The 24,818-nt window shown below is 45.8% G+C and overlaps 1 protein-coding gene across 1 annotated transcript in view; it reads right to left on the minus strand.

Annotated features, from left to right (window-relative positions):
- LOC122942230 (rap1 GTPase-activating protein 1-like) overlaps positions 1–24,818 on the minus strand; it is a 53,830-nt gene that overhangs the window by 20,055 nt on the left and 8,957 nt on the right. The window contains exons 5-9 of the mRNA XM_044299733.1: positions 14,579–14,614; positions 14,273–14,455; positions 12,935–13,032; positions 12,133–12,211; positions 7,731–7,784 (exon numbers count right to left, since the gene is read on the minus strand). Coding sequence (XP_044155668.1) covers positions 7,731–7,784; positions 12,133–12,211; positions 12,935–13,032; positions 14,273–14,455; positions 14,579–14,614 — 450 coding nt within the window. The remainder of the gene's footprint in view (positions 1–7,730; positions 7,785–12,132; positions 12,212–12,934; positions 13,033–14,272; positions 14,456–14,578; positions 14,615–24,818) is intronic.

Raw genomic sequence — 24,818 nt, forward strand, 5'->3', positions numbered from 1 at the left:
AACTCATTGGTGGCCAGTGGGCCCCCCCCTCCCTCCCCTGTAGTTAACTCGTTGGTGGCCAGTGTGCGCCCCCGCCCCCCCTCCCTCCCTCTTTTGTAATAATAACATTGGTGGCAGTGTGCGCCCCCCGCCCCCCCTCCCTCCCTCTATTGTAATAGCATTGGTGGCAGTGTGCGCCCCCCCCGCCCCCCCCCTCCCTCTATTGTAATAATAGCATTGGTGGCAGTGTGCGCCCCCCCTCCCTCCCTCTATTGTAATAGCATTGGTGGCAGTGTGCGCCCCCCCTCCCTCCCTCCCTCCCTCCCTCTATTGTAATAATAGCATTGGTGGCAGTGTGCGCCCCCCCCCCCGATCATTGGTGGCAGCGGAGTAGAAGCATCATACTTACCTGCTGCTGGCTGCTGCGATCTCTGTGTCCGGCCGGGAGCTCCTCCTACTGGTAAGTGACAGGTCTGTGCGGCGCATTGCTGTCACTTACCAGTAGGAGGAGCTCCCGGCCGGACGCAGACATCGCAGTAGCCAGCAGGTAAGTATGAATCTTCTACTATTGCTAAGGCTAAGTAACCATGGCAACCAGGACTGCAGTAGCGTCCTCGTTGCCATGGTTACCGATCGGAGCCGCAGCGATTAAACTGGGACTCCGATCGGAACTCCGCTGCCACCAATGATCTGGGGGGGGGAGAGGGGAGGCCGCACACTGCCACCAATGTATTAAAAGAATAGAGGGAGGAAGGGGGGGGGGGCGCACACTGCCACCAATGTATTAAAACAATAGAGGGAGGAAGGGGGGGCGCACACTGCCACCAATGTATTAAAACAATAGAGGGAGGAGGGGAGGCCGCACACTGCCACCAATGTATTAAAAGAATAGAGGGAGGAAGGGGGGGGGCGCACACTGCCACCAATGTATTAAAACAATAGAGGGAGGAAGGGGGGGCGCACACTGCCACCAATGTATTAAAACAATAGAGGGAGGAAGGGGGGGGGGAGAGGGGAGGCCGCACACTGCCACCAATGTATTAAAACAATAGAGGGAGGAGGGGGGGGGCGCACACTGTGCCAACAATGCTATTATTACAATAGAGGGAGGGAGGGGGGCGCACTGGCCACCAATGAAATTTAAACTGGGGGGGGGTCTGCCCCCTGCTGCCTGTCAGCCCGGATCTCTTACAGGGGGCTATGATAGCACAATTAACCCCTTCAGGTGCAGCACCTGAGGGGTTAATTGTACGGATCACGGCCCCCTGTATGAGATCGGGTGCTGCCAGGCAGCAGGGGGCAGTCATGTACACGCCTCTGTGTTAGAATATACTGTCAGATCTGAGTTTTCACGAAGTGAAAACTCACCTCTGAAAAAGCTTTTATGCAGACGGATCTTCGGATCCGTCTGTATGAAAGCAACCTACGGCCACGGATCACGGACACGGATGCCAATCTTGTGTGCATCCGTGTTCTTTCACGGACCCATTGACTTGAATGGGTCCGTGAACCGTTGTCCGTCAAAAAAATAGGACAGGTCATATTTTTTTGACGGACAGGATACACGGATCATGGTCTCGGCTGCAAAACGGGGCATTTTCAGATTTTTCCACGGACCCATTGAAAGTCAATGGGTCCGCGAAAAAAAACGGAAAACGGCACAACGGCCACGGATGCACACAACGGTCGTGCGGTCGTGTGCATCCGTGGCCGTTGTGCCGTTTTCAGTTTTTTTTCGCGGACCCATTGACTTTCAATGGGTCCGTGGAAAAATCGGAAAATGCTCCGTTTTGCAGCCGAGACCGTGTATCCTGTCCGTCAAAAAAATATGACCTGTCCTATTTTTTGATGGACAACGGTTCACGGACCCATTCAAGTCAATGGGTCCGTGAAAGAACACGGATGCACACAAGATTGGCATCCGTGTCCGTGATCCGTGGCCGTAGGTTACTTTCATACAGACGGATCCGAAGATCCGTCTGCATAAAAGCTTTTTCATAGCTGAGTTTTCACTTCGTGAAAACTCAGATCCGACAGTATATTCTAACACAGAGGCGTTCCCATGGTGATGGGGACGCTTCAGGTTAGAATATACTGAAAAACGGTGTACATGACTGCCCCCTGCTGCCTGGCAGGTGCTGCCAGGCAAGCAGGGGGCAGACCCCCCCCCCTGTTTTTAACTCATTGGTGGCCAGTGGGCCCCCCTCCCTCCCCTGTAGTTAACTCATTGGTGTCCAGTGGGCCCCCCCTCCCTCCCCTGTAGTTAACTCATTGGTGTCCAGTGGGCCCCCCCTCCCTCCCCTGTAGTTAACTCATTGGTGTCCAGTGGGCCCCCCCTCCCTCCGCTGTAGATAACTCGGTGGCCAGTGGACCCTCTCCCCTCCCTCCCCCTCCTAATTAAAACCGCCCCCCCTATCATTGGTGGCAGTGGAGAGTACCGATCGGAGTCCCAGTTTAATCGCTGGGGCTCCGATCGGTAACCATGGCAACCAGGACGCTACTGCAGTCCCGGTTGCCATGGTTACTTAGCAATTTGTAGAAGCTTCATACTTACCTGCGAGCAGCGATGTCTGTGACCGGCCGGGAGCTCCTCCTACTGGTAAGTGACAGGTCTGTGCTATAGGCAATGCGCCGCACAGACCTTTCACTTACCAGTAGGAGGAGCTCCCGGCCGGTCACAGACATCGCAGCTCGCAGGTAAGTATGAAGCTTCTACAAATTGCTAAGCAACCATGGCAACCGGGACTGCAGTAGGGACTCCGATCGGTACTCTCCACTGCCACCAATGATAGGGGGGGGGCGAATTTAATTAGAAGGGGGAGGGAGGGGAGAGGGCCCACTGGCCACCAACGAGTTATCTACAGGGGAGGGAGGGGGGGCCCACTGGACACCAATGAGTTAACTACAGGGGAGGGAGGGGGGGCCCATTGGACACCAATGAGTTAACTACAGGGGAGGGAGGGGGGGCCCACTGGACACCAATGAGTTAACTACAGGGGAGGGAGGGGGGGCGGCCGCACTGGCCACCAATGAGTTAACTACAGGGGAGGGAGGGGGGGGGCGGCCGCACTGGCCACCAATGAGTTAAAAACAGGGGGGGGGGGGTCTGCCAGGCAGCAGGGGGCAGTCATGTACACAGTTTTTCAGTATATTCTAACCTGAAGCGTCCCCATCACCATGGGAACGCCTCTGTGTTAGAATATACTGTCGGATCTGAGTTTCACGATGTAGCTCATATCCGACAGTATATTCTAACATAGAGGCGTTCCCATGGTGATGGGGACGCTTCAAGTTAAAATATACCATCGGATTGGAGAAATATACCATCGGATTGGAGAAAAGAACTCCAGACTTTACATTGAAAGTCAATGGGGACGGATCCGTTTGAAATGGCACCATATTGTGTCAACGTCAAACGGATCCGTCCTCATTGACTTGCATTGTAATTCAGGACGGATGCGTTTGGCTCCGCACGGCCAGGCGGACACCAAAACGACTTTTTTTCATGTCCGTGGATCCTCCAAAAATCAAGGAAGACCCACGGACGAAAAAACGGTCACGGATCACGGACCTACGGACCCCGTTTTTGCGGACCATGAAAAAAATACTGTCGTGTGCATGAGGCCTTAGGCTGAGTTCACACGGGCGTGACGGATTGGCTCAGGATGCGTTCAGTGAAACTCGCACTGTTTTGCAAGCAAGTTCAGTCAGTTTTGTGATAAAAAACTGAAGGTTTACAAACAACATCTCTTAGCAACCATCAGTGAAAAACGCATCGCACCCGCACTTGCTTGCGGATGCAATGTGTTATTCACGCAGCCCCATTCACTTCTATGGGGCCAGCGTTGCATGAAAAACGCAGAATATAGAGCATGCTGCGATTTTAAAGCATTGCAGAAGTGATGCGTGAAAAAAAACGCTCATGTGCACAGCCCCATTGAAATGAATGGTGCCGGATTCAGTGCGGGTGCAATACGTTCACCTACCGCATTGCACCCGCGCAGGAAATCTCGCCCGTGTGAACTCAGCCTTAAAGAACATTCTTAAAATCACTCAGAAGCATTCCAAAGATATTACCACATAATGTGACATAAGAAAAAAGGTCTGTATTAGGCCCCTTTCACACGAGGGAGTTTTCCGCGCGGGTGCAATGCGTGATGCGAACGCATTGCGCCAGCAATGAATCCAGACCCATTCATTTTAATGTGTCTGTGTACATGAGCATTGTTTTTCACGCATCACTTGTGCGTTGCATGAAAATCGCAGCATGTTCTATATTCTGCGTTTGTCATGCAACGCTGGCCCCATAGAAGTGAATGGGGCTGCGTGAAAATCGCATCACATCCGTAAGCAAGTGCGGATGCGATGCGTTTTTCACGGATGGTTGCTAAGAGATGTTGTTTATAAACCTTCAGTTTTTTATCACACGCGTGAAAAACGCATCAATGCGCCTTTCACCCGCGTGATAAAAACTGAACAACTGAACGCAATCGCAGGCAAAACCGAATGAACTTACTTGCGAAATCGCACATTATTAACTGAATGCATCTGGAACGCATCCGGACCTAATCCGTATAGCTCGTCTGCAAGGGGCCTTAGAGATAAGCGAATCGATTCTAACAAATCAATTTCACTCATTAGCAGAATTTCTTCACCTGTGGGGGCAGTCCTCCCACAGGTGCCCACCTGCCGCAAGATTGACAGGGCTAAACATTTATTCCGGCCTTGGCAATTTCCTACCTGCGCCACTGCTCCAATTACCGAGCAAGGGCAGAAACTTTGATTCAGCTTCAGAGCAGTGACTGTGCAGGTGCCACTACCTGGAAGTGCCCCCTATTTAAAACAATATAGCTACTATAATACTGCCCCTATGTACAGGAATATAACTACTATAATACTGCTCCTATGTACAAGAATATAACTGCTATAATACTGCTCCTATGTACAAGAATATAACTACTATAATACTGCTCCTATGTACAAGAATATAACTACTATAATACTGCTCCTATGTACAAGAATATAACTACTATAATACTGCTCCTATGTACAAGAATATAACTACTATAATACTGCTTCTATGTACAAGAATATAACTACTATAATACTGCCCCTATGTACAGGAATATAACTACTATAATACTGCTCCTATGTACAAGAATATAACTACTATAATACTGCTCCTATGTACAGGAATATAACTACTATAATACTGCTCCTATGTACAAGAATATAACTACTATAATACTGCTCCTATGTACAAGAATATAACTACTATAATACTGCCTCCTATGTACAAGAATATAACTACTATAATACTGCCTCCTATGTACAAGAATATAACTACTATAATACTGCTCCTATGTACAAGAATATAACTACTATAATACTGCCTCCTATGTACAAGAATATAACTACTATAATACTACCTCCTATGTACAAGAATATAACTACTATAATACTGCCTCCTATGTACAAGAATATAACTACTATAATACTGCCTCCTATGTACAAAAGTATAACTACTATAACACTGCCCCTATGTACAAGACTATAACTACTATAATACTGCTCCTATGTACAAGACTATAACTACTATAATACTGCCTCCTATGTACAAGTATATAACTACTATAATACTGCTCCTATGTACAGGAATATAACTACTATAATACTACTCCTATGTACAAGAATATAACTACTATAATACTGCTCCTATGTACAAGAATATAACTACTACAATACTGCTCCTATGTACAAGAATATAACTACTATAATACTGCTCCTATTTACAAGAATATAACTAATATAATACTGCTCCTATGTACAAGAATATAACTACTATAATACTGCTCCTATGTACAAGAATATAACTACTATAATACTGCTCCTATGTACAAGACTATAACTACTATAATACTGCTCCTATGTACAAGTATATAACTACTATAATACTGCTCCTATGTACAAGTATATAACTACTATAATACTGCTCCTATGTACAAGAATATAACTACTATAATACTGCTCCTATGTACAAGACTATAACTACTATAATACTGCCTCCTATGTACAAGTATATAACTACTATAATACTGCTCCTATGTACAAGTATATAACTACTATAATACTGCTCCTATGTACAAGAATATAACTACTATAATACTGCTCCTATTTACAAGAATATAACTAATATAATACTGCTCCTATGTACAAGAATATAACTACTATAATACTGCTCCTATGTACAAGTATATAACTACTATAATACTGCTCCTATGTACAAGAATATAACTACTATAATACTGCTCCTATGTACAGTAATATAACTACTATAATACTGCTCCTATGTACAAGACTATAACTACTATAATACTGCTCCCTATGTACAAGAATATAACTACTATAATACTGCCTCCTATGTACAAGAATATAACTACTATAATACTGCTCCTATGTACAAGAATATAACTACTATAATACTGCTCCCTATGTACAAGTATATAACTACTATAATACTGCTCCTATGTACAAGACTATAACTACTATAATACTGCCTCCTATGTACAAGAATATAACTACTATAATACTGCTCCCTATGTACAAGAATAAAACTACTATAATACTGCTCCTATGTACAGGAATATAACTACTATAATACTGCCTCCTATGTACAAGAATATAATTACTATAATACTGCTCCTATGTACAAGAATATACCTACTATAATACTGCTCCTATGTACAAGAATATAACTACTATAATACTGCTCCTATGTACAAGAATATAACTACTATAATACTGCTCCTACGTACAAGAATAGAACTACTATAATACTGCCTCCTATCTACAAGAATATAACTACTATAATACTGCCCCTATGTACAAGAATATAACTACTATAATACTGCCTCTTATGTACAAGAATATAACTACTATAATACTGCTCCTATGTACAAGAATATAACTACTATAATACTGCTCCTATGTACAAGAATATAACTACTATAATACTGCTCCTATGTACAAGAATATAACTACTATAATACTGCTCCTATGTACAAGAATATAACTACTATAATACTGCTCCTATGTACAAGAATATAACTACTATAATACTGCTCCTATGTACAAGAATATAACTACTATAATACTGCTCCTATGTACAAGAATATAACTACTATAATACTGCTCCTATGTACAAGAATATAACTACTATAATACTGCCTCCTATGTACAAGAATATAACTACTATAATACTGCTTCTATGTACAAGAATATATCTACTATAATACTGCCCCTATGTACAAGAATATAACTACTATAATACTGCTCCTACGTACAAGAATATAACTACTATAATACTAGTCTTCATTTATAAAAATATAAATGTGGTTATTATTTAGCACATTACCCCTCACCTATTATTGGATATTTGCTGCATTTTTTTTTTTTTACAGTAAGTTCATGTAGAATGATGATTTACTATAGTCTTGTTACTCAGAGGCCGACTCTTACATTTTCTACACCGTAATTCCTCTTCCATTACTTTTCTTCTGTCTAATCATAATTATATCCCGCCATTAGAAATCACTAGTAGGTGCCATATTGTGAACTGTCCTGGTCGGCAGCAGAGGGGCTCACTTACATAAGGTGTAATTTTCCTCCAGCATGTACCGTTATATGTCAGCTCCATTATATGAATGGGACAGTTCAGGGGTTATCACCACTAATCAGCATGGTGTCCTCACCTTCATGTGCAGGACGGGGAAGAACCTTTCCACAGACAATTCTTCACATAAGACCTGCGAGGAGTAAGAGAGATGACACAGGGGGTGAGGGACAGCGCTCGGACCTGGTGGTATAGTGTCAGTCATTAGTGCAGTGTGAGAAATGGAAGGGGAGGTACCTATAGCCAAAGGGATGCAGCCGCAACTCCTTCAATCCAGGGGCCCCACAGCAGTGACCTGCTACACCGTGAAATAATACTTGGTGGCTTTAGCTGGTTCCCATCATTGGCCCCCTCAAAAACAGGAGACCTAAGGAAATGCTTAGTTAGCGGTCCCTAAAACATGGTGTGCCTCTATCCGTTATTAACTCTATTGCATCTCCACGACAGGAGCAATGATGTATTGCACTGGTCTCATCCAAGGGATATGCCTGCAATTTATGGATCGTGCAGAATAAATGAGATCCTTAAAGGATATGTACGCCTATGGGGGCATCGTTTTTATTATTGCACTGTACTCATTTTGAGCTAAAAATCTTTTTTTTTTTTTGTCAATTGGTCTTTAGGAAAAATATGGAGCCCTTTTTTCTGTACAGAGCTGAGATGCTGTAGTAGCAGCCTCAGGATTTGCCGTCAGACCAGGAGTTGATGGGCTCCTTATATCTGCTCTCTGACATTATAAACACTCATTAGAGCTCAGCACTTATCTTACTGATAAAAATGTGGTTTAAATAAGTGTTTATGACCTTGCAGTAGTTTAGAGATAAGGCTTATTAGATGACCGGCACAAAGTGAAAGTGAAAGTACCAGTCACACAGCTAGAAAAATAGTTAACCCTTTGTGACAGAACGGCTCAATATTTTTTAATAAAGACCATTTGACAATATGATTTTTAGCCACAAATGAGTAAAATGCAATCATAAACAACAATTGCTTCCGAAGGTGTACATAGCCTTTAAATCGGCACCCCGCCTCCTCCCACCTTTGTATTAACTCCATTCCCTAGTTGGATGTTTGAAAAACTTTTGTAAACTGGACGGTCCCGTTACTAAAAAGTATTCATTGCCGGAGGCTAGGCGATGCGTCACTAAGAGTTAAGGCCTATTTTAGGCCGGCCGCTGCTATTTTGATTGAAGATTTTGGCCGTAATCCCATGCTTGGTGACGTACGACATTACAACGGCGACGGCGTGACGATGTCATCTCGGGCCACTCGAAATTTCTCGAAGATCTTCAAGCAAGATGGCGGCGGCCGGCCCATCGCGAGCAAATGGAGGCGGTAAGAAGGATTAAAAAATGTATTTCTGTTCATTTTAAACTGTATTATTACTCTCAGATGCGATGCCGCGATCATATATGAACGCGGCAGCTGAGGGGTACAATAATGGGGATCGGTGCTATCGCAGCTTCCTGTCATTGCACCCAAAATTTGCTAAAGTAACTGTATCGAATTTTCCAAAAGTTCGCTTATCTCTAGTCCTCATCATCATCAGCGCAGTCTTTTGCTTTATAAATCATTATAAACGTACAGCAAATAGTAAAATGTATTACACAGCTCAGCCACCAGATGGCGCAGTGGTAAGACAAAATGCACAGTAGTGTTTGACACCGTATTACAGTGTAGAGCCACCAGATGGCGCAGTATTAGCACCATATAGGCAGGAAAAATGTGAAAAAGTTATAAAAATAAAGCAATCTAATAATATTGGATATTATGTTTTATTATGTTTAAAGTCTTGAATCACGTCTTCTGTAATACATGGCCGTCCTCAAAATTTTTAGTTCTCAGGGCACCTGCACACGAGTGTAGATTTCAAAACAGAAAATCAGCATCAGATCCGCACCACAAACCGTATGTATTACTTGTGGTGTTTGGTGCCGCAGATTTCACCCTTCTATTGAAAAGGGTGAAATTTGCACCAAAAAAAAAATCACAAAAACAATTGACTTGCGGCGCATTTCTAAATCCACAAGGCCGGTCAATTTCCGCATAGAAAAAAAAGCCGAGTGTAGATGAGATCCGTATAATCGAATGCTCTTTGCTGGTTGTTTATTACACCGTGGATTTTCTGCACGTAAATCCGCGCAGCACATTTTTTACATATTTATAGTGGAATGCAGAAAAAGTGATTCTAACGCCACATTTTTTCGTTTTTTAGTCTTCCTTCTCCCTGAATGACATTTTACATTTATCTTCTGTGTTTCATTGATCAATGGTAATCTGTAATGTGTACATTGTAAATATTTTATTAATTTTATTTAATAAAAACTGTAACAAAATGTAAAATCCGTACAGGACGGCGCTGGGCCTTTGTTCTGTTCCTATTCCCCTTCAGTGCCACTAAAAGCATTGATGTTTGCAAGGGTTAAACATACGCCTGGAGATTTCTCCAATCCCTTCCACTGCCACCAGCTGTCTGTTACAGAGCCTAAGGCTACATGCGAATGACGGTTATTAAAAAACGGACACACTGTCAATTTTTCGGGGCCGTTTTTAAACCATTTCAGCCTGTTTTGCATCCGTTTTTTATGGCTGTTAAAAACGGATTATTTTATTATTATTTTTTTTTATATTGTAATACTGATGACCTATCCTCATATATATATTAAAAGCAAAACGTATGACAACTGATGGCATTAGTAAGACTGATCAGGATCATGATCAGTCTTAAAAATGCCTGATCAGTCAAAAAAATGCATTGAAATGCCGGATCCGTTTTTCCGGTGTCTTCCGGCAAAACGGATCCGGCATTTATTTTTTTCACCTTTTTTCCGGTCTGCGCATGTCACAAACTAAACAAATGATAACACAACAGGTCAAAAATGGCATCATGCAGAACAAAATTAATACTTGTACAAAGCTAAAATAATACTGCCATAGAGTGCTTAAAGGCTATGTACACCTTCGGAGGCAATATTTGTTTTTACTCGTTTTTGGCTAAAAATCATATTTTCAATTGGCCTTTTTAAAAATATTGAGCCATTCTGTCACAAAGAGTTAACTGTTTTTCTAGCTGTGTGACCGGTACTTTCATCTAATAAACCATTACTCTAAACTACTAAGAGATGATAAACACTTATATAAAGGGGTTGTCTCATCTCAGACAATGGGGGCATATCGCTAGGATATGCCCCTATTGTCTTATAGGTGCACCTTTATAGGAAACGTAGCCCCGCAAAGTGGTGGCTGGAGGACTCCGGTCCGGCCACCACCAAGCGGTCTCCCCATAGAAGTGAATGGAAGCGCACCACGCATGACCGGCCACCGCTCCTATTCACTTCTATGGACATGACGGAAATAGCTGAGCCAGCGTTTGGCTATTTGCAGCAGCCCCGTAGAAAATGAATGGAGGGCGGCTGCGCATGCGCAGTGCGCCCTCTACCACTTTCGGAGCTCCGTTCTCAATATATTTACAGGTCCCAGTGGTGGGACCCGCACCTATAAGACAATGGGGGCATATCCTAGCAATATGCACCCATTGTCTGAGATGAGACAACCTCCTTTAAGCCACATTCTTATCAGTAAGATAAGATCTGAACTATAGTGAGTGTTTATAATGTCAGAGAGCAGAGATAAGGAGCCCATCAGCTCCCCAACTGACGGAAAAGAGAGAAAATCCAGAGGCTGCTACTAGAGCATCTCAGTTATGTACAGAAGAAAAAGCTCCATATTTTTAATACCAAGACCAATTAAAAAATGATTTTTAGCTCAAAATAAGTACAATGCAATAATTGCCCCCAAAGGTGTAGATAGCCTTCAACTAATATGGCAATAAAGGATATAAATAATACCAACATATAATAATAATTACACTAAATACTGTAGTTCCCAAATAATACCACTATAAAACTATAACCCAAATAATTCATAAAGTGCTGGAATAATGTTGCCATGCAGTGCAAATGCAATAACAAATCTGGAGCATTAATTCTTATGACTCTACGGTGTGTTGTTCCTATATTATTCCTACTAAAATTATTAATTAATTGCCAATAAATGCCCATCTGAGTGTTACCAGTTCTTGGGGTGTCCCTGCGCAGTCTGACACTGGCAGAGCCCCCAGCTGGTGACATCACAGTACTTTTGCTGGCAATTCCTTTGTAACTTCTAGCAGGAATATTAGAGGATGGCACAACAAACAGTGATAAGAATCGATGCTCCAGAATTGTTAGTACATGGGGAATGCAAATAGTTACTAAAACAGACATGAGAAGAGACAGCTCCTCTTTAAGGCGATGGCCATAGTACAAATATAGTAGACATGTCGGGAGAGGTGAGAGGTCCCCTTTAATCTCTCACGCCATTATATTCATGCTCATTTACAGTGAAGGGTTAATGGACTCTTCCCTATATTATATTGAATCAAGCTTTATATAGATTTACAAACAATTGTGTAATGGGATTGAGAATGGTTGTCACGTTACCTGCGCCATCTGTCCTGCGGTCGGGAACTGCCTAAAGCTAGAGATGTTGACCAGCTGATGTTTGGTACCGGCTTTTGTTCTACAAAAAGATGAGAGATTAGGAAGAATTGTCTCCGTCCCTAATAACTCCATAGTCCACCGTCTACCTTCCAGCACAGAAACGTTTTCTGTTTTCCTTTTTGGTAAATTTTACTATCTCTTGCCTAACTTTGTATGTTGCAATAAATCGGATCAGATTTCTTGCAATTGTTGTGCCACTCGTGCTACCAGTGTGGTCAGGTGACAGTCGTGGCAACCACCATGGTTGCATGACCTAAAGTCACAGTGAAGCCCTAGCCATAAAACACAGGATGGAGGACGTGTAAGGAAATTGTTATCCACAATTTGGTAACATTTTGTAAAATGTGTAGATCCTAATTTTGCATCGTTAAATGTTTCCTACCTGGTCTGCAAAAAATATTCCTAGTTACCCCTTATTAGTAGTAGCCAGTAGGGGGCAACTAGACAGGAGAGGAGGAGGTGTTATCTTCTACCCTCTGACTTTACATAAGGGTCTGCGGGGTGGTTCTATCACTTTTTCCTGCAAGATTAAAGCTTCATGCGGCACTATTCTTGCCATTAAAACAATAGAAACCATAGAAGGAATCCAGATCAGGTCCTATTGGGGTTCACTGGTCACAGACGACCTAAGTCATCCTTCATTCAAGAGATCTGGCGCCATGATTCCTGCTATAAACCAGGGATGACACTAGTGATTGAATAAATCTACTCGGGTACGATATTTTTCGGCCGAACTTCTTACCTCAGTATAAGTCGTAGCCTCTCGCTTTTCTGCTCCAGTTTTGCAGACAGGACAACAGCCCCGAGACGTGGATCCTGAGCACAGAAGTTGTGGTGCTCCTAGGGGTAAAACAAAAATGTACTCAGTTTTTGTATCCTAAAGGAAATTTCAGTGACTAAATAAAGAGCCCATTAAAGAAACAATCTGCTATGTCTAGTGCAGGATCTAAAGGGGTGGAGCATGACAAGTGGATTTAAAGATTTCTAAAAATAGAAATCATGCTCCTGCCCATGCAGATCCCACACTAGATAGACAGCACATAATTTTTTCGTAGAGTATTCCTTTAAAGGCCTAATAACTCAGCAAATATTTTTCCTCTTCTGTGTCTTCTTCTACCGTGATGAAGTTATATTCAATAGTTTTTTAGTTACATCAATTTTTTGGGTAAAAAACAATTAGGGGTAATGACCGCTTCCACACATGCTCAATATTTCCAGGTACTTAAGTGGCCCTAACCTAATTATGCAGTGGCACAATGTACCCCCATGAGTCTTAGAAAATGGGAGGATGACCCTTGTGGGAGCTGTAATGGTCTTCATCTACAGAAATATGAAACATTTTATAGGGTCTTCTAAAATTTGTCAATGGGTAGATCCTTATGAAATCCACCAATAATAGTCTGACCAGTAGAATTTAATTTGACCAGCAGTCCTACCAAGCACCAGGTTACTTGAGGGGGTTGTTGTTGAACCCCAAGCCAAAATTAATCAAGGGCAGGAATGTGTCTAAAATAAATAAAGAACTGAGGGTGTGTTGTAGAACTGAGGGTCCTGTCCCCATACCGTAGCTTCCAGTCCCCTGTGGACCAGAAGTGATGACATCCCATCTGTGGTAATGTGCACCGATGCAGCCGTTTACTGGCAGCTCGTGACTGCATAGGCTCTGTAGTCACGTGCCACTTGGGAAAACACTACCACTGAGGCCAGTGAATGGCTGCACATGACCACGAATAGGATGTCATCACTTATGGCCCACAGTGGACTGTAAGCAGTGGGGTCGGGACCCTCAGAGATGTAGCAGAGCAGCTGGTGAATAGGTGAGTAGGCTTCTTTCTTTATTTCAGATACATTCTAGCTGTTGATTAATTTTGGCTTGGAGTCAGACGACCCAAGTCAATAGACCTGAGATGCAATATAGTGTCTGGACAAGAGTGGTTATTTAGCCCCATAGACCCTTCATCCTTGTAATCATTGACAGTCCCATTGGCCAGGATCCCACCACTAACATCCTTGGAATAATTTACCTATGTGAAATCTTAGGAACGCCATCACTATTGGTTCGTCAATAATATTATCATACCTTTCCCAAAAAGTGTTTTCTGTAGAAACGAGCCGTCGGGTCGGATTGAAGGATGCGTAATCTGTCATATGGAGCTAGAAGATCAGATTCAGGGGAGGGCAGAGAGTGGTTAGTTCCCTCTATCCAGTACCCACCTTGTGGGGGCACAATTAAGAGGGGCAAAGGATGACCTCTTCTCAACACCTAAGAGAAAAGTCAGGTGAAGTTAAGTAAGATGCAGTGATACAACAAGTATGGGATGAATGAGCAAGTCAAAGGTATGAAACCCAACAGAAGATGTAGCATTTGTGATCTTGTAGAACTTACTTCTTGAATTCCCGGATGTGTTTTCTCCTCTCTCCTCTATGGAGATAAAAATGTCATGTCAGTCAGTAACTAATCAATAGGACCTAATGAAATTATACTTTTAAGAGCATCGAAAGCCCAGTTCACTGCAAAAAGTAAATTAACCCCTTGATGTAACCCTTGAGAGGCAATGACCCCAACCAAACAATTACGGTAGTTATTAGTCAATCTCAACTGTTGACTTAAGGCTGTATTACACAGCCCGATTCTGCAGACGATTGTCGGGAACGTACTGTTCCTTCCTGGCGATCGCTTGCTCACTAGCAGAGTAGACCACTGCTATTACATTCAGCGATCTCCTCCACAGCATGGGGAGGAGTGATCGTTATGCCATCGCTCATCCCCATACTGTCTAGTTGTTTACCGGCAGCAGATCATGATTAGACACCACGATCTACCGCCGACAAACGCAGGTTTTTAAACATGCTGAAAGATCCCGATTAACTGATGGAATGAGCATCGGGTAATCAGTGGTGCTATAAGACTGCCGGATCATTGCTAACAAGCATTCCTCCGAAAACTTGTTAGGAATGATTGGCCGATAATCGCCTTGTGTAATATAAGCTTTAGAGATAGTTATTGGTTGGCTTTCTTAGACTATTGTCCCAGTTCAGTGTCTGCCGCAAGTTTTCTATTGGACACCAGTTTAGAGTTTGAGTGGATCGTTCAAAAGTAATCGTGTGATGGGTTAGGATCCAACTACAAGGACCGCAAGAATCTCTGTCTGGATGCGATCCTATGGTTGCTCTAGGCGCGGAGACACATCATTACTAGTGTTGGGCGAGCATGCTCCCAAACTCTGGAGCATCCACAGTCAGAAGAAGATGATGGTGGGGAACGGCAATTAGTGTTTCACGAGGTGGATGATGATGAAGAGACACAGTTATCAATAAGTCAACCGCAATTTGCGTCTCAAGAGGTTCATGATGAGGATGAGACATAGTTGTCAATAACTGAGGTTTTTGTTAGGTCAACAAGTCAGGAGGATGACCAGAGTGAGGAAGTGGAAGAGGAGGTGCTGGATGATGAAGTCACTGACCAAACCTGGGAAGGTGGCAAGCCGAGCGAGGACAGCAGTACAGAGGGGGAAGATCCTGCAGCACCGCAACAGGCTAGAAGAGGCAGTAGGGTGGCAAAAGGGAGAAGGCGGGCCACACCAAACTGTTCCCCAGAGCACCCCCTTGCGTCAAACTACCTTGCCAAGGGGTAGCTGTTCCACAGTCTGACACTTTTTTTGAGGAAACTGCGGACGATAAAAGAATTGTCATTTGCAACCTGTGCAGTACCAACAGCATGATCCTCCACATGGCATCAAAGTACCCTTATAGGTGGTCCGAAAGCTTGGGTCCACAACCAGTGTCTGCGGGTCACACCACTGCCTCATCTTCCCCTGTGTTACGTGCTGGACCATCAGCTAGCACATCCACTTCTGTGTCCCAGCACAGTGTACAGATGTCTATAACCCAGGCCTTTGAACGAAAGCGCAAATACCCAGCCTGCCACCCACAGGCCATAGCACTAAATGCGCACTTTTTCAATTTGCTGGCCCTGGAAATATTGCCATTTAGGCTTGTGGACACTGAGGCTTTCCGCAGCCTGATGGCAGCGGCTGTCCCACGGTACTCTGTCCCCAGCTGCCAATATTTTTCACGGTGTGCAGTCCCAGCCTTACACCAGCATGTGTCCCTTAACATCACCGTGCCTTGACCAATGCAGTTATTGGGAAGGTCACCTTAACGACTGACACATGGACAAGTGCTTTTGGCCAGGGACACTACATTTCCCTGACGGCACACTGGGTGAACGTTGTGGAGGCCAGGAGCGAGTCTTAACCTGGGATGGCACAGGTGCTACCAATGCCAAGGATTGCGGGCCCTACTTCCATCAGGGTTTCAGCGGCCACCTTTGTTAGTGGCTGCAACCCCCCTTTCTCCTCCTCCGCCTCCTCCTCTACTTCCACCACTGAATTATCATCTTTCAGCACCAGTCAGACATCAGTCAGTAGCTTGAAGCAGTGTAGCACTGCAATGGGAAAGCGGCAACAGGCCGTACATAAACTGATATGCTTAGGTGACAAACAACACACCGCCGCAGAGCTGTGGCAGGGGATAAGGGACCAGACTGAGCTGTGGCTCTCACCACTCAACTTAGAACCAGGCATGGTTGTGTCTGATAATGGCCGTAACTTAGGGGCGGCTTTGGAGCTCGGCAAGCTCACACACATACCATGCCTAGCCCACGTCTTCAACCTAGTGGTTTATCGGTTTCTCAAAACCTACCCCAATTTGCCTGAGCTACTGGTGAAGGTGCGCTGCGTGTGTGCCCATTTCCGCAAGTCATCGACAGCTTATGCCGGTCTGGCAACGCTGCAGCAGCGCTTGCAATTGCCAGCTCACCGACTGTTGTGTGACGTGAGCACGAGCTGGAACTCCACGTTCCACATGTTGGCCAGGCTTTTTGAGCAGCAGAGGGCAGTAGTGGAATGCCAGCTTCAACATGGTCGTCACCTTTCCAGTCAGCTTCCGCTCATCACAAGCGACGAGTGGGCATGGATGTCTGACCTCTGTGAGGTTTTACACAACTTTGAGGAATCAACACAGATGGTGAGCAGCGATAACGCTATTATCAGCGTAACCATCCCACTTCTGTGTCTACTGAAACGCTCGCTTCTCACAATTAAGGACGACGCTTTGCATGTGGAAGAGGTGGAAATGGAAATCACAGGGTGATAGCAAGACCACCCTCAGTTCATCTTCTCAGCGCGAATTGGATGATGATGAGGAGGAGCAGGATACGGTTGCCTCCACTACAGAGGGTAGTACCCATGGAAGTTTTATTCCATCTGTGCAGCGTTAATGGATAGAAGAGAAAGAGGATGAGGAGATTGAGAGTCATCCTCCTGATGAGGATAGCGAAGTCTTGTCTGTTTGGAATCTGGCACACATGGCTGACTTTTTATTAGGCTGCCTTTCCTGTGACCCACGCGTTGTACGCATTTTGGCCAACACCGATTACTGGTTGTTCACCCTTCTCGACCCCCGCTACAAAGAGAACTTCTCATCTCTCATTCCTGTGGTGGAGAGGACGAGCAAAATGCAATACCAGAAGGTCCTTGTGGAAAAATTGCTCCACAAATTTCCAGCTGACAACGCTGGAGGCAGAGTACGTAGTTCCTTGGCCAACCAAGGAGGGGAGACGAGGGTAACACACAGTAGTTCCAACAGAGGCAGGGCAACACTCTTCAAGGCCTGGGACAGATTTATGACACCCCGCTAACACCCTCGCCCTGATGCGCGGCCTAGTGTCACAAGGAGGGAAAATTTTGGAAGATGGCAAAGGAGTACGTAACAGACCGTGTCAGCAACCTCAATGATCCCTCTGTGCCTTACAACTATTAGGTGTTTAAGCTGGACATGTGGCACGAACTGGAGCTCTATGCCTTGGATATACTGGCCTGCCCCACCACCAGCGTTTTGTCAGAGCGGGTATTTACTGCTGCTGGGGGCATAATGACTGATAAGCGCATCTGCCTGTCAACTGAAAATGCTGACAGGTTAAATCTTATAAAAATGAACAAGGCCTGAATTGCCCCTGACTTCTCTACTCCACCAGAGGAAAGCGGCTGAACATAAGGGCACTCTAAATGTGGCTTTTATGGTGTATTGAATACACTGTATTCCCATGGACCCCTTCCACCACTAAAAAGGGTATATGGTTCAATCTCCCTTTTCTCGTCCTCCTTCTCCTCCATCATATCAACATGCTTATTAGACTGCCCTCGCTTCTAATGTTTTAGAGGGTCAGCTCAGCAGCGGGCCCTCACCCATAATGTTTTAGAGAGTCACCAGCAGACCCTCACCCATAATGTTTTTGAGGGTGAACATCAGGCCCTCAACCATAATGTTTTAGAGGGTCACCAGCAGGCCCTCACCCATAATGCTTTAGAGTCACCAGCAGACCCTTACCCATAATGTTTGTAAAGGTAACCAGCAGGCCCTCAACTATAATGTTTTAGAGGGTAAGCTCAGCAGCAGGCCCTCAACCATAATGTTTTAGATAGTCAGCTCAGCAGCAGGCCCGCAACCATAATGTTTTAGAAGGTCAGCTCGGCAGCAAGCCCTCACCCACAAAATGTGTTTTAGATGGTCAGCTCGGCAGCAGGCTCTTGCCCCTAATGTTTTAGAGGGTCACCAGCAGGCCCTTGCTCCTAACATTTTTGAGGGTCACCAGCAGGCCCTTGCTCCTAATATTTTTGAGGGTCACCAGCAGGCCAGCAATCATAACTTTTCAAGGGTGTGTATGATGCCCTCTTTTATGTGTAATAAAGGGTGTATTGGAGTGCCGGTTCCTTGTAATTTTTGGCAGCCCTTTCACTTAGTGCATAGACTTTATGAGTGTAGGAGTCCCACTACCTGAACTACCTGAGCATCCCCAGGTGTTCTACTCGAGCACCCGAGCACTTTGGTGCTCGACCAACACTAATCATTACATGTTTATCAAGTAGAGCACTGTGCCCCAATGCCTGGTACAAAGACGACGGGTTGTGGTATTCAAGTCTTGAAGCTTTTTAATTCTGCTAATAGGGTGGGGTGGGGATAAAGGTGTTCAGAGGACCTAAACTTCCACCCATCAAACCATTGAAAATGATGGGGCTATAGTTCTCAAGTGTCAAGACTGTCTGTATTCTTCTGATCAATTGGGGATCTCTAGAATGGAACCTTCACCCATGAATCATCAATGGCATATACTAAGGATGGGCTATCAATGGAAATTTTGGGAGAACTCAATCGAATGGTCTTTATTAGTGTTGAGCGAACACCTGGATGTTCGGGTTCGAGAAGTTCGGCCGAACTTCCCGGAAATGTTCGGGTTCGGGATCCGAACCCGATCCGAACTACGTCCCGAACCCGAACCCCATTAAAGTCAATGGGGACCCGAACTTTTCGGCACTAAAAAGGCTGTAAAACAGCCCAGGAAAGGGCTAGAGGGCTGCAAAAGGCAGCAACATGTAGGTAAATCCCCTGCAAACAAATGTGGATAGGGAAATTAATAAAAATAAAAATAAAATAAATAAAAATTAACCAATATCAATTGGAGAGAGGTCCCATAGAAGAGAATCTGGCTTCACATCACCCAGCACTGTAACAGTCCATTGTCATAAATTTAGGCCCCGGCACCCAGGCAGAGGAGAGAGGTCCCGTAACAGAGAATCTGGCTTCATGTCAGCAGAGAATCAGTCTTCATATCATAGCAGAGAATCATGCTTCACGTCACCCAACATTGGAACAGTCCATTGTCATAAATTTAGGCCCCGGCACCCAGGCAGAGGAGAAAGGTCCCGTAACAGAGAATCTGGCTTCATGTCAGCAGAGAATCAGTCTTCATGTCATAGCGGAGAATCATGCTTCACGTCACCCAACATTGGAACAGTCCATTGTCATATATTTAGGCCCAGGCACCCAGGCAGAGGAGAGAGGTCCCATAACAGAGAATCTGGCTTCATGTCAGCAGAGAATCAGTCTTCATGTCATAGCAGAGAATCATGCTTTACGTCACCCAACACTGGAACAGTCTATTGTCAGATATTTAGGCCCAGGCAACCAGGCAGAGGAGAGAGGTCCCGTAACAGAGAATCTGGCTTCATGTCAGCAGAGAATCAGTCTTCATATCATAGCAGAGAATTATGCTTCACGTCACCCAACATTGGAACAGTCCATTGTCAGATATTTAGGCCCCGGCACCCAGGCAGAGGAGAGAGGTCCCGTAACAGAGAATCTGGCTTCATATCACCAGAGAATCAGTCTTCATATCATAGCAGAGAATCATGCTTCACGTCACCCACCACTGTAACAGTCCATTGTCATATATTTAGGCCCAGGCACCCAGGCAGAGGAGAGAGGTCCCGTAACAGAGAATCTGGCTTCATGTCAGCAGAGAATCAGTCTGCATGTCATAGCATAGAATCAGGCTTCACGTCAGCCACCACTGTAACAGTCCATTGTCATATATTTAGGCCCAGGCACCCAGGCAGAGGAGAGAGGTCCCGTAACAGAGAATCTGGCTTCATGTCAGCAGAGAATCAGTCTGCATGTCATAGCAGAGAATCAGGCTTCACGTCAGCCACCACTGTAACAGTCCATTGTCATATATTTAGGCCCAGGCACCCAGGCAGAGGAGAGAGGTCCCGTAACAGAGAATCTGGCTTCATGTCAGCAGAGAATCAGTCTGCATGTCATAGCAGAGAATCAGGCTTCACGTCACCCAACATTGGAACAGTCCATTGTCATATATTTAGGCCCCGGCACCCAGACAGAGGAGAGGTTCATTCAACTTTGGGTTGCCTCGCAATATAATGGTAAAATGAAAATAAAAATAGGATTGAATGAGGAAGTGCCCTGGAGTCCAATAATATATGGTTAAGGGGAGGTAGTTAATGTCTAATCTGCACAAGGGATGGACAGGTCCTGTGGGATCCACGCCTGGTTCATTTTTATGAACGTCAGCTTGTCCACATTGGCTGTAGACAGGCGGCTGCGTTTGTCTGTAATGACGCCCCCTGCCGTGCTGAATACACGTTCAGACAAAACGCTGGCTGCCGGGCAGGCCAGCACCTCCAAGGCATAAAAGGCTAGCTCTGGCCACGTGGACAATTTAGAGACCCAGAAGTTGAATGGGGCCGAACCATCAGTCAGTACGTGGAGGGGTGTGCACACGTACTGTTCCACCATGTTAGTGAAATGTTGCCTCCTGCTAACACGTTGCGTATCAGGTGGTGGTGCAGTTAGCTGTGGCATGTTGACAAAACTTTTCCACATCTCTGCCATGCTAACCCTGCCCTCAGAGGAGCTGGCCGTGACACAGCTGCCTTGGCGACCTCTTGCTCCTCCTCTGCCTTGGCCTTGGGCTTCCACTTGTTCCCCTGTGACATTTGGGAATGCTCTCAGTAGCGCGTCTACCAACGTGTGCTTGTACTCGCGCATCTTCCTATCACGCTCCAGTGCAGGAAGTAAGGTGGGCACATTGTCTTTGTACCGTGGATCCAGCAGGGTGGCAACCCAGAAGTCCGCACACGTTAAAATGTTGGCAACTCTGCTGTCGTTGCGCAGGCACTGCAGCATGTAGTCGCTCATGTGTGCCAGGCTGCCCAGGGGTAAGGACAAGCTGTCCTCTGTGGGAGGCGTATCGTCATTGTCCTGCGTTTCCCCCCAGCCACGCACCAGTGATGGGCCCGAGCTGCGTTGGGTGCCACCCCGCTGTGACCATGCTTCATCCTCATCCTCCTCCACCTCCTCCTCATCCTCGTCCTCCTCGTCCTCCAGTAGTGGGCCCTGGCTGGCCACATTTGTACCTGGCCTCTGCTGTTGCAAAAAACCTCCCTCTGAGTCACTTCTAAGAGACTGGCCTGAAAGTGCTAAAAATGACCCCTCTTCCTCCTCCTCCTCCTCCTGGGCCACCTCCTCTTCCATCATCGCCCTAAGTGTTTTCTCAAGGAGACATAGAAGTGGTATTGTAACGCTGATAACGGCATCATCGCCACTGGCCATGTTGGTGGAGTACTCGAAACAGCGCAACAGGGCACACAGGTCTCGCATGGAGGCCCAGTCATTGGTGGTGAAGTGGTGCTGTTCCGCAGTGCGACTGACCCGTGCGTGCTGCAGCTGAAACTACACTATGGCCTGCTGCTGCTCGCACAGTCTGTCCAGCATGTGCAAGGTGGAGTTCCACCTGGTGGGCACGTCGCATATGAGGCGGTGAGCTGGAAGGCCGAAGTTACGCTGTAGCGCAGACAGGCGAGCAGCGGCAGGATGTGAACGCCGGAAGCGCGAACAGACGGCCCGCACTTTATGCAGCAGCTCTGACATGACGTTTACCCCGGTCTGTGCTGAAGTTGGTGGTGAAGGTGTGTGGCTGACTGGATGAGCAGGTGGAAGAAGAGGAGGAGGAAGCTGAGTTGGAGGAGGTGGCAACAGGAGGCAAAGAATGTTGCCCTGCGATCCTTGGCGGCGGAAGGACGTGCGCCAAACAGCTCTCCGCCTGGGGTCCAGCTGTCACTACATTTACCCAGTGTGCAGTTAGGGAGATATAGCATCCCTGGCCGTGCTTACTGGTCCACGTATCTGTGGTTAGGTGGACCTTGCCACAGATGGCGTTGCGCAGTGCACACTTGATTTTATCGGATACTTGGTTGTGCAGGGAAGGCACGGCTCTCTTGGAGAAGTAGTGCCGGCTAGGAACAACATACTGTGGGACAGCAAGCGATATGAGCTGTTTGAAGCTGTCTGTGTCCACCAGCCTAAATGACAGCATTTCATAGGCCAGTAGTTTAGAAATGCTGCCATTCAGGGCCAGGGATCGAGGGTGGCTAGGTGGGAATTTACGCTTGCTCTCAAATGTTTGTGAGATGGAGAGCTGAACGCTGGCGTGTGACATGGTTGAGATGCTTGGTGACGGAGGTGGTGGTGTTGGTGGTACATCCCCTGTTTGCTGGGCGGCAGGTACCAACGTTCCTCCAGAGGCGGAGGAAGAGGCCGAGGCGGCAGCAGCAGAAGAGGCTGAGGCGGCAGCAGCAGAAGAGGTAGCAGGGGGAGCCTGAGTGACTTCCTTGTTTTTAAGGTGTTTACTCCACTGCAGTTCATGCTTTGCATGCAGGTGCCTGGTCATGCAGGTTGTGCTCAGGTTCAGAACGTTAATGCCTCGCTTCAGGCTCTGATGGCATAGCGTACAAACCACTCGGGTCTTGTCGTCAGCACATTGTTTGAAGAAGTGCCATGCCAGGGAACTCCTTGAAGCTGCCTTTGGGGTGCTCGGTCCCAGATGGCGGCGGTCAGTAGCAGGCAGAGTCTCTTGGCGGCGGGTGTTCTGCTTTTGCCCACTGCTCCCTCTTTTGCTACGCTGTTGGCTCGGTCTCACCACTGCCTCTTCCTCCGAACTGTGAAAGTCAGTGGCACGACCTCCATTCCATGTGGGGTCTAGGACCTCATCGTCCCCTGCATCGTCTTCCACCCAGTCTTGATCCCTGACCTCCTGTTCAGTCTGCACACTGCAGAAAGACGCAGCAGTTGGCACCTGTGTTTCGTCATCATCAGAGACATGCTGAGGTGGTATTCCCATGTCCTCATCATCAGGAAACATAAGTGGTTGTGCGTCAGTGCATTCTATGTCTTTCACCGCTGGGGAAGGGCTAGGTGGATGCCCTTGGGAAACCCTGCCAGCGGAGTCTTCAAACAGCATAAGAGACTGCTGCATAACTTGAGGCTGAGACAGTTTCCCTGGTATGCATGGGGGTGACGTGACAGACTGATGGGGTTGGTTTTCAGGCGCCATCTGTGCGCTTTCTGCAGAAGACTGGGTGGGAGATAATGTGAACGTGCTGGATCCACTGTCGGCCACCCAATTGACTAATGCCTGTACCTGCTCAGGCCTTACCATCCTTAGAACAGCATTGGGCCCCACCAAATATCGCTGTAAATTATGGCGGCTACTGGGACCTGAGGTAGTTGGTTCACTAGGACGTGTGGATGTGGCAGAACGGCCACGTCCTCTCCCAGCACCAGAGGGTCCACTAACACCACCACGACCATGTCCGCGTCCTTTACTAGATGTTTTCCTCATTGTTATCGTTCACCACAACAACAAAAATATTATTTGGCCCAATGTATTGAATTTAAATTCAGGCCTTTTTTTACAGACACCTAACACTATCTGGCTATCTATTTAGGTACCGTATTACACTAATACAGGCACAGCAGTAACCACAGATTTAGCTGACTATAAATTTGAGGCCTATTATTTAGGCCTCAAATACGTTTACTGACAGAATTAGACTTGGAAATGCACAGTAGCGGGTGTGTGTGAAGTTATTCTGAATGACCCAATGTGCACCTTGAATCTTATATACCCTTTTAGGGATAGATTTCAAATAGCTCTGATACAGCAGAAACCACTAAATTAGGAAATTGCTAAATTGGGAATTGGATTTTAACCCAGAACAAAAACTGTGCTTTGACGGACACTAAATAACTTGACCAGCTACAGCAATAACCACAGATTTAGCTGACTATAAATTTGAGGCCTATTATTTAGGCGCTGGGTGACAGGTGTACGTTTACGGACAGAATTAGACTGGGATATGCACAGTAGCGTGTGTGTGTGAAGTTATTGAGAATGACCCTATCAGCACCTTGAATCTAATATACCCTTT

The sequence above is a fragment of the Bufo gargarizans genome, chromosome 6 (assembly GCF_014858855.1).
Source record: "Bufo gargarizans isolate SCDJY-AF-19 chromosome 6, ASM1485885v1, whole genome shotgun sequence".
In the NCBI taxonomy this organism is placed as follows: Eukaryota; Metazoa; Chordata; class Amphibia; order Anura; family Bufonidae; genus Bufo; species Bufo gargarizans.